This window comes from Macrobrachium nipponense, chromosome 15 (genome assembly GCF_015104395.2).
Source record: "Macrobrachium nipponense isolate FS-2020 chromosome 15, ASM1510439v2, whole genome shotgun sequence".
NCBI classification, from domain to species: domain Eukaryota; kingdom Metazoa; phylum Arthropoda; class Malacostraca; order Decapoda; family Palaemonidae; genus Macrobrachium; species Macrobrachium nipponense.
In genome coordinates, this window is record NC_087208.1 from 24,307,784 (window position 1) to 24,319,542 (window position 11,759).

Here is an 11,759-nt window from a genome sequence, read left to right on the forward strand (position 1 = left end):
TCATTACCTCTCATCATGTATTTTAACATTCCGTCGCTGAACTACTGCTGTGCGTACCACATCTGGAATGATTGCATCTTCATTTAACTATAATGAGTAGGTTAGGCTAATGATTTAGTACCAGGGCATTAGGTTAGTAGCAAGTAGAATTTTCAAGTAACCTTATCTAGGGGTAGAGTAGACTGTCGTCACAAGACAACCCGTAGTTATTACTTAGGCTAGAGTACATTACTCCATTAAGTTAGTACACTTAGCATCTCCACCTATAAGTTAGGTAGGTCACTGTAGTCAGCCGTATCGCTGCTCTAAAAACTTCAGTTAGAGTAGGAGAACTGGGTAGTCGAGGCGATCAACTTATTTAAGCCAAGACCTTCACGCCCGAAAGGGAGTGAATGCCTTCTTAACAGGGGGAGCTGCTACGTTTATAGAACGCCTCGCCTTCCCAGCAGAGTTTTAGTGATATTAGTTATAAAAGAAGCAGCCATGCCTTCTCCTAAAGCAAACCGATGTTGGGAGAGAGAGCATGTCGTAGGGAGGTATTTCCGGTCTGGCGGAAGCTTAGGGTAAGAGAGGCAAGTCACAAGAGTATGCTAGGCTTCGAAATGGATCTTAGGACCTCTACAATAAGACCTCTTTTTCCTTCCCAATTTGCTGGCTGTGGTGATCACTTTTCAGGCAATGCCCGAGGCGGTATTTGGAAGTCCCGTGATACGAAGACAATCAGAATCTCCCTCAGTCGACTGCAGGACGTGACCCAGGACAGATGTCCAGCCGGCCAGCCTCCCAGACTTAAGCCTATCGGCTCGGCGTACTGGCGGGCACGAACCCCAGACCTGAACAAAGTCAGGCCGCATTCTTCCACAACGATACACTGAAATTATTGCATCCAGGTACGTCTAAAAGTGTAAACTTCAACCAGCACCTTTTACTACCATACGACTCTTGCTAATTTCATTTTCAAGTCTCATTTTTACCCCTTCTACATCAAAAGCCCTTTGTCCTCATCGGGCCCACGTGCTTCCCGTTGTGACTTGTTAAAGACCAAGCCTTCAGTGCATACCTCAGTGAAACATTAGAGTTTCCTTCCCCCAGTGTTAAGAGAATTAATCAGCCTTAATCAAAGCAAGAAGTCATTTTTTCTTTATCTGTTTAATCTGGGATTCTTTTCCAGATTCCAATGAGTCCAGAGCGTGCCCAGTCTCTCTGCCCGCAAGTGTGCATTACCCAAGTTCATGAAACCAGCTTGAATTAATCCATTTGGAGCCAGCTATTATCCATTTGTGAGAGATATATAAGTCCCTTTCTCCAGGCCAGTAAGGGCCTTTTGTAAATAAATAGCTGTAAAGTAACGAGCTGAGTTTTCTGGCGACCTATTCCTCTAGATTAATTGTCCATTAGAAACCAGTTTACGGTAAGTTAAAGCAATTTCCTCTTGAAATCCCTCAATTATTTCCGTTTACGTATATAGCCTCTCTCAAGGCCGGCTTAATACGTAACAATACATAATATAGTATATATATATATATATATATATATATATATATATATTATATATATATATATATATATATATATATATATATAGTAATATTATAGTTTACCCCCACATCCATTCACGGACTCACGCATTCGCAGATTTCTCTCGGAACATTCCCCCCCCCCCCCCCCCCCCCACCCCCCCCCCCCCTTATTCATGGAAAATTTGCCAAATTGCAGTATTTTTCCTAGGAGAAATATCCAGAAATTCTGTTTTTTTTTTTTTTTTTCTAAATCAATTTCACCATAAAATGCACTTTTGTGTGATAAAAAAAAAACTATTAAAAAAAAAACAGGTATTTACAAATTTTTAGTGGGTTTTTCTTGAGTTTAAATAACAAAATAGGCTGTTTTCAGCTTTTTTTTTATAGGGGTTTCAACTATTCGAGTATTCTAACTATTTGCAGTTGGTCTGGTACACATCCCCCGCAAATACTGGTGGCCCACTGTATATGTAAATGTATATGTATATATGTATATATATATTATATATATATATATATATATATATATCTATATAGTATATATATATTATTATATATATGTATATATAAATATATATATATATATATATATATATTATATATATAGTATATATATATGTATATATATATATCTATATATATTATATATATATATATATATATATATATATATATATATATTATATGTATATAATATTATATATATATATATATTATAAATATATATATATATATATTATTTATATTATTTTATATTTATATATCATATATATATATATATATTATATATCTATATATATACTATATATATATTAATTATAATATATATTTAATATTATGAATATATATATATATAATATATTATATATATATATTTATTTATTATATTACATATATATATAAATATATATATATATATAAATATAAATATTATATATATATGTATCATATATATATATATATATATATACCATACTAATTTATTACATTTGTTCCTTTTGTTCCTTATATATTTATTTGTATCTGTCACTTCTATCCTTCCATCACTCATGGTAACATTCACTGCTCCACATTCTTGGTGCCCATTTACCCTCATAACCATACTCTTGCTAACATTTTCATACAACTTTCCCATTACAAACACTTTCGTACATAACTCAACAATTTATCTTCCCTATGTCCTTTTAACACTGAAAGCATCAGCTACTCTATACTTCAAGAATGACAACCTTTTTCTTATGCCACAACTTTGCACATACAATTACTGTCCTACTCATATTACACTATCCATGATGATAATAAATAGTCATGGAGGCAACATCTTGTTCAGACCTAATTGTACAAAAGCCCAATCACTATCTTATCTGCTATACACACGCTAACACATGGTCATGGTCTTTTTTCCATCATAAATAATCCAAGCATCATCTGCATCCTTCATAATTACTTTCTGTGAATCTGTTTTTCCATAAACTTCTAGATCCACCTACCCCTTTCCCTGCCTGAACCCACATGCTCCTCTATCAATTCATCTGTTATAATATGCCTTACTTTAAACAACATAAACCTATTGTATATCTTTTCTGGCACACTGAATAGCGTGATCTTATAGCCTAATAAGACTCTAGAATTACGTTTTCCCTTAAATACAGAAAAAATAATAGCCTTTTCATCCTTTTCTTTGATACTTTAAAAAACCAGATATATCCTACACACTCTGGCCACTGCTCAATCAATGCTGTCACCAGATTAAGCCGTCACCTCACTTTTATAACGTTATCTATAAAAGTATGATGAAGTGTTGCTGTCCCTCCAATATAAGTTGGCTTACTCATATATTACTATTCCAGCAACAATAAATGATGTAGAGCACAAGTGGAAATAGTACACAAATAGTAAAGATGAGCCTATGCACTGATACCCCTATTTGTTCTTATATCCAGCCTGTGCCTATTCACATTTCAATTTTGTCTCCCGTCTTTTACATTGGTAGATCTATATTACTATTCCGAGGCGGCCTAGACTATGGCAGTTGCTGTTTTTCTTTGCAGTTTTACCTCCTGAACAAGAATTTTAAGTAATATTTATTCGGACGACTGTAATTAACCCGCAGGGGATCGTACTAGACACGGCGAAATACATTTGACGCCCCTATTCCTGGTGGCTTTCGTATTCGCGGGGACGAACGATGAGGAATGCTTATATAGAAATATCTTTACAATTTATCCTTTGCTAAGCTGTAAAAATAAGAGACTATATGAGCTTGAAGATAGAACACACCTCATTGAAGAGATCTGTTGCATCTATACCAACACCTCGCATCAGTTCCTCTTCTCCTCCAGGGTGGAATTCCATGTATGGCGTTACATTGTAGACTTTTCCTGTGGATAAAAATACTGTAAAGTATTTAATTCTTTGAGAGACAAAGTATCAGCTCTACTATTAATGTTTCTGCTTAGTGACACTATGTATTATTTAATCTTGCAACAAGCTTTAGTTGTCCCTGGTGCATATCCCAGTGAGGCATAATAAACCCCAAAAGTCAACAGAGAAATGTAGGTATGAAATATTACAATTGCCACTAAAACAGCAATTATAATTCAATATAAAAAAAATTATGGTAAATACGGGTACGTACTCGTTTTCTTTAACATCCTTGAGTTAAACAAAAAAGGAAAACCATATGGTTCTAGGAATGAAAGAAGGATCTAATTGTTTTTCATCTGCTGGTGTAAATAAAACACGAGGTTATACTTGAAATGAAAAGAAAAAAATGAGCAGTGAAGACAATTTACTGCCCAATGCCTATAGCCACGTATTTATTATGCGTTATGAGACATCCTAAATCCCTTGGCTCTCTTCCTTCATTTATCATTTCGTACAATACATAATCAATGAATTATCTTAATTATTCTAAACTCTTATCCCCTTCTCACTGGGCACCATTTTTGCATTCCACGTATCCTCTTCCTAAATTTTTTAAAATTCATATCAACAAAATAACAACAAATCTATATTGTCCATCATTAACATCAAAGAATCTCTCCATATGCTCACTCAACTGAGCCAGAACTTCATTTCCTCCCAAGCACATCTTTCGTTTTATGGTTTACCCTCTCACTATAGTGTATGTACTTCCTTCCAACCACCCTCTCCCTCTCCGTCCCCTACACCCTACGTAATACCCTCTCTCTTCGCCAACCCCGCTAAGACAACATCACACTCCCCAAGAAACTCTCGTTCATGTCCTCACATCAAAACAATTCCCCCGAATGACTTGCCTTTCAGGACCATCCAGCAGTCATTGCGTTTGTTATGCTTTGCCAGTTCATGGGGAGTGACATCGAGCAGCCGTCCTCCAGTGCCAGTTAAATCTGTACCTGAGTGACCCAGTCTGACCCAGTCCATCAAACTTCGACCGGGCTTCAGAGCAGTTTTGTTGCGTGGATTTCCTGGAAGAAGAAGACGAAGAATGCCTTTCTAAAGATACTTACACAAACAAAATCAGCCTCAACACGAATATTTAAACAGTTGCTAAAATGAAGAAACCCGGGTAAGTTATATTTTCGTGTCAACACATCTGAAATGACGTCTGCAAATCATTACATAATATATCGGGAGGGGATACACGTCCTTGAATAAAACAGACTTGTCCTTTCGTGAGGAAAAAGAACAAACGTAACTATTTCACTGCTAAAGTCACTAGACTGGCTGAATTAAATTTTCTGCAATGATTTTCCATCAGAGATAGGCCTTGGTGTGCTGTGCTTACAGAAAGTATGACTCAACTGGGAAAACCGTATCCAAAGACAGTGTCAGCACAAACAAGAAATGTTCAAACTAGAAACGAGTATATGTAACGCTATCACATACACAGTCAATAATTATGAACCATCCGCAGGAAAATATCACCCAGTATGGAATATTACCGTATAAATGTTCAGGAGTCAAAAGTAAAATTGTGTGTGGGATGATAAAAACTGCCGACGAAAATGATTTTGATCATAATATTTTCCGCACGGTATTACGTAATTCAACCTGGAATAAATTCTGTCATATGATGATACCAATTTCATAACGTTAGGTCCGATGTTCACAATTCCTTACCTGCCATGGCTCAAACTTTTCCCAATCGAACATTCCAATGAACCTGCATGCTCTCGCATATCGGAGCAATACCCGTATCTATATATCTATCTATCTATCTATTAAAGAGCATATAATCGATAACTTTCAGCAAGTCATTCCCGTCAGCCGTTTTGTATTGCGCAGGGAAGTATTGTAATGCGTTTGTGATAAGAACAGTCTCCTGCCTTAACAAAACAAAGGATCAGTTTATCACGTATTAGTCAGATAGAATACAGGACTTACGCCAAAGGTCAAGCACTGGGACCTATGAGGTCATTCAGCGCTGAGAAGGAAACTGACGGTAAGAAGGTCTGAAACGTGCAAGTTGAACTATGAAACAGTTGTTAAGAGAGGGTGGTACAGTAACAGGAACGAAGTGGGTTGCAGCTAGGGGCCGGACGGACGCTGCAAAGACCCTCTAGTAATGCCTACAGTTTATCACGTGAGGATGGATTGCGTCGTCCCAGAGTGACATAAGACTTCTTCCATTGAAAGCCATTTACATGCTGGAAAAGGGAAATGTCTGGAGTTTTTGTCTGAGTCATTTTTAGAACGCAGGTAGGTACAGTATACAGAGCAGTTAGGGAAATTGAAACACCAGCTAAATTAATGCAACTTTGTCATAAGAGTAATGGGTTGACGCCAAGATAAAACTTTTCAGGGAAATTCATTTCCTATGAATGGTCGAACTCGGGTAGTAGTACCATACATAAACCAAAAAGGTAATCCGACTGGATTCGTGTCTTTCACGTCATCTTTTTGTGTTCCGTGGTGTCTGCACATTGCTATCTTTTCGCTCTTTTCGCAAACTGCTGAAGCTATGATCAGAGATCTCTAAAACAACAACAACGACAACAACAACAACTAATAATAATAATAATAATAATAAATACTATAATAATTAATAATAATAATAATAATAAAAATAAGACTGCAAAGGGAAGAAGACTGAGTAAGAAAAGCAGACAGACTTAATTTCCCATAAAACTTAACGCTTAGGATGTTTACGTAACCAGCATAACTAAAATAGCTATCTATCTGTTTTATTGGATCACACACACATACATAAAGTCTACATAGCGCAGTCAGTCATCTTGAGTGCCAAAGGCTGCCCTGGGGCACGACCACTTACCTGAAGATGAAGACGTGGCCGAAAGGGGCTTGACGGAGTCTCTGGTAGACTGCCCCACACAGCCCAAAACTGTGCCCATCATAAAATCATGTTTTGGATCAAACAGAGGACTAGCTAGAGATGGGGACTCACTTTCCTTGACTAAGTATGGGACTGAAGAGGTCCTTGACGTGGCATTTTCTGGTATTGCAGCATGATGAGAGGTTCACTAAACGTTGTGTAGTAACCCACAACAAAAACTATTTTTCAACCGTGGACTTTCTAAGATATGAATCGACACTCCTGACGAGGGTTACCATTAAAAATCGTTCTATTTCAAAATCAAATCACTTCTTTCCCTCGCTCATAAACACCGCTAGTTCCACCTGCAATTTGACAGAACAATGGGGAGCAATGAATCACAAACACCTTCTCTTCGCCGGCCATGTAATCATCACCTGCACAACTACAATCCACAAGTAACAGTCACAGTTATAGTTCCAGTTCCCAAATTCCAATATTCCAATATTCTCTTTCAGTCAATAGATGCTCAATCTCTCAGAAGTTGGTTTTCTAACATCAAGTCTGATCCTTTCAGTAATTTTCCTGTGTATTCGTTCACCGTTGAGCATTTTCTTCTCTTCAACAAACATTTATCCCTTTTCTACTCATGACAGCCGACTTTGAATGATCTGACCACACTTCCAACGCAATCAAACCTCTGCACATGGGGTCGTTTCTCTTGATTATGATTGTTAATTATTCAGTAAACTATTCATATGGAACAAGACCAAAAGGGCATCGACCTGGTTCAAGTTTCCAAAGAATAGGGTGTTCATTAGGAAGAATTAAAAGGAAAGAGGAGATTCCATTTATGAAAAAAGAAAATCAATGGATAAACAGATAAAACTGTATTAAAATGCAAAAGGAATGATATTAGGGTAGTCATGCATTGCATTTTCGCATGGACTTCCGAAGTTCCAATTGCCGTCTTTACGGGGCAACTTGGGACGAACAATCAATTAAACAGTCGGAGAGAGGCCCCAGAAGACAAGAGCAAACATCCTGAGTGAGTTTGAAAGAACTGCTGTTCGCACAAGCTTCCTGATTTCCAAGTCAGAAACATCAAAGTCGGTTTCGACGGGAGAGATGATAAGAAATATTTCTTACAAGAATACTGTCTTAACAGTTTCACTGACATTGGTACCTATGAGGTTGGATAACTTCCTTTATACCTAAGTGCGCGTTTATCGTTGTTCCCCGTCAATGTATCATATAAAAATAAAATAAAATAAAAGGTCCTTCAAGTGCAATATTATTGAATAGGATGCCTTTTTTTTGCATGGTGTTTTTACGTTGCATGGAACCAGTGGTTATTCAGCAACGGGACCAACGGCTTTACATGACTTCCGAAACAAGTCGAGAGTGAACTTCTATCACCAGAAATACACCATCTCTAACCCCCTCAGTGGAATGCCCGAGAATCGAACTCGCGGCCACCGAGGTGGCAGGCCAACACCATATGGATACGATGCTGTTTCTACAGCATTCAGTTTGTACAGTCTTCGTCTAATTAATCTTATTATATCATTTTCATCAGCTAGTAGATGGTATGGCAGGTTTAATCCGTATGGCATAATAAAAACTACTGCAGCAGAATATGAAAAATAATCACTAAGAAACCTCATATGCCATCTACTTGCCAATGAAAAGAAAAGATAATTATAATAGTATATACTATATATAATAGTATATACTATTATATTATATTATAATACTATAGTATATTTATATATAATATATATATATATAATTTCCCATAAGCCTTTTCCTTTTTAGAAGTACCTCGTTGGACGAGTGGTTTTCGTGCTCGATTACACCAATCCGATGGTCCGAAGTTCGAATCTCGGCTCGGGCAACGTGGGATCAGAGGAATTTATTTCTGGTGATAGAAATTTATTTCTCGATATAATGTGGTTCGGATCCCACAATAAGCTGTAGGTTCCGTTGCTAGGTGACCAACTGGTTCCTAGCCACGTAAAAATACCTAATCGTTCGGGCCAGCCCTTGGAGAGCTGTTAACCAGAGCAGTGGTCTGGTTAAACTAAGATATACTTTTTACCTCTTCAGAGGGATGGCTCCTGAAGCTTACAGTTCTTGACAAGTCGTTTGAAATGCGGATGATAGCCCCACGCCCTTCTCCCTGGTTGAGATCAATCACAGCTGTCTAACTATCAGGTACTTGGTTAACTACTTACGTCAACAGAGGCCCACAAAGATTTAATGGAGTCGGCCTTAAAAATCCCGTTCGTTGGAAATAAATCTAGTTCCTTTCACTAATGAAGCAAGCACACACATATATATATGCATACACACAAACATACAAACATATATATATATATATATATATATATATATATATATATAAAGGTAATGCCATGGAGGAAAAATGAAAAGATCTCAGCATTTCTCGTCTTTTCATTTTTCCTCCGCGGCATTACCTTTATTTATATATTTCGTTATCAAGTTATTCATATATATATAAATATAAATATATATATATATGTGTATATATATATATATATATATATATATATATATATATATATATATGCTGAAAAACTACTGAGATGCTATTCGTCTGTCCGTCCACACTTTTCTTGTCTGCCCTCAGGTCTTAAAAGCTACTGAGGCTAGAGGGCTGCAAATTAGTATGTTGATCACCCATCCTCCAATCATCAAACATACCAAATTGCAGCCCTCTAGCCTCAGTAGTTTTTATTATATTTAAGGTTAAAGTTAACCATGATCGTGAGTCTGGCACCACAAGTCCACCAACGGGCTGTGGCTGAGAGTTTCATACGGCATCATACGCTGTACAGAAAACTCAATTACCTTTCTACTATTATACCAAGTCATGTACCTCAAAGACCGAGTGGGTTAAAGCTTTAGAAGTACTGAGAGTTCATAACGCAGGTAAACTAGAAATGGTGTTTATCATACATTAAATGGCCATTACATTCCATGGCTTGATGCGGTACAGTTACACCTTAGTTGTTTGGATTTATCTGGGAAACCTACATAAAGGAACAAAATGGACATAAAGCAAACTGCAGATTGAAAGCAAAATGCAAACACTCGACTATTACCTTAAAACCATAAATACATGAATAATCACTTTTCCTTATTACAAGAGCATAATTATTATTTCAGATAGTCTTCAATGATGACGCTGCAAGTCCCATGCTCTTGTCTACCCCTGGCTAGCAGTCACCCCACTATATATTTTTCCAGTGTAACTTCTTCTATCATTCACTACTTTATAAGGGTGGAAGTCAGTCCACCGAAATATAGTCTTAGCTGTCTTCTCCACCTATAACTGAGGTTAGTATGTTCACCAAATCACATGTACACACACACACACACACACACACACACACACACACACATATATATATATATATATTATATATATATATATATATATATATATGTGTGTGTGTGTGTGTGTGTGTATGTATGTATTTTCAAGTATAAAAGGCCCATTAAAATGCTCTGGTTTAAAGCTAAGGACTATATTTCGGTGGACTGACTTCCACCCTTATAAAGTTACACTAGAAAAATATATAGTGGGAGATATAGTGGGGTCACTGCTAGCCGATGCTGGTTCTGTTAATTGTTTTAATCTGCTTCATCAATGCCTTAAGAAAGATACTGTCTATATGGTCAGAGCCGTCCCAGGCTCCATTGGAAAGGTTGCTCCTATTATCTTGTTGATTTATCAGTGAAGATTCTACCATTTGACATGTGTATTGACAGCTGCTCTTGTATAAAATTCAGGATGAGTTCCAATCCATGGTATGGTATGTGTTATTTATATGATGGAAAATTGCCGAACTATGTTGTCCATACCTAATTGAGCGCTTATGTTGAGTTAATCTTTCGGAGAGAGATTTTCCTGTGAAACCATAGTATGACTTATCACAACCCCTACTGGGGATTTCAAAAACTCCTACATCTTAGCTTTAAACCAGAGTGTTTTAAAGGGCCTTTTATACTTGAGACACATCCTGTTTTAACCGAAGAATTTATTTACATATATGTGTATATGTATATGTGTATATATATATATATATATATATATATATATATATATATATATATATATAGATATAGATAAATATTACTGGTAGCAAGTGTTAAACATACACATACTACTTCATGTACTGCAGAGCAGAAATGGAACCGCTATGATAAAGTCGGAACACTTGGGACTTGAGAGAAGTTTCAAGTGTGCGACTCAAACACCCAAGCGTGGGTCAGGAGCACACAGTAACTACTTGTGCGCAGATGACATGTGATAAAAGCTTCTTAAATGTGAAATATCCCAGATGACCTGAGCGGGTAACATCACACAGAGAATCCTTAAGGGGTGAAGTAGTTCTCACTGATCACGGCTGATGCAATGCTGATCATCTTGGGAGCCATAAAAAGCATCTGAAACCATTTCGCATAATACACAGCCGCATTTGCACATAACAGAAATGGATACAGAAATTTCAAAATGGTGTATGAAGGCCCTTCTGACAACTTCGCAAAATAAGCGAATAAAAAAAGTAACTGAAAGATTCTTCAGAATGCAGCAAGTCCTCCTAGACAGCTGTGAGGATTTGGGATAAAGATATTTGCTATTATCAACATTTATTTGCACGATAAAATGGGGAGTGTGACTGTCATGATATACCTTTAAAATAAATGAGATGAAAAAAAAAAAAAACATTCAGAAGTGCAGAACGTTCTCTCCATTTCTCACTTCAGGTCATGTTGGTTTCAGTAGTACCCCAAGAACCATATTTCACAATGTTCACATTTCAGCAAAAGCGCACGCCTCTCTCTCTCTCTCTCTCTCTCTGTTTGGCCGTCGTTCTTTGTGCGTGAGTGCGCGCTCCCAATTTCCCATTTGAGAATTCCACGTTGCCTCAGAAGCGCCTCCGTTCCGC

General features: G+C 37.0%; 1 protein-coding gene across 1 annotated transcript in view; it reads right to left on the bottom strand.

The window, feature by feature from the left end:
* The window catches only part of LOC135227035 (cytochrome b5 reductase 4-like), a 108,010-nt gene that overhangs the window by 41,537 nt on the left and 54,714 nt on the right, over nucleotides 1–11,759 (bottom strand). Inside the window, 3 exon segments of the mRNA XM_064266826.1 lie at nucleotides 3,801–3,901; nucleotides 4,802–4,972; nucleotides 6,781–7,145. Of these exon segments, the coding sequence (XP_064122896.1) occupies nucleotides 3,801–3,901; nucleotides 4,802–4,972; nucleotides 6,781–6,862 (354 nt within the window). The 5' untranslated portion in view covers nucleotides 6,863–7,145.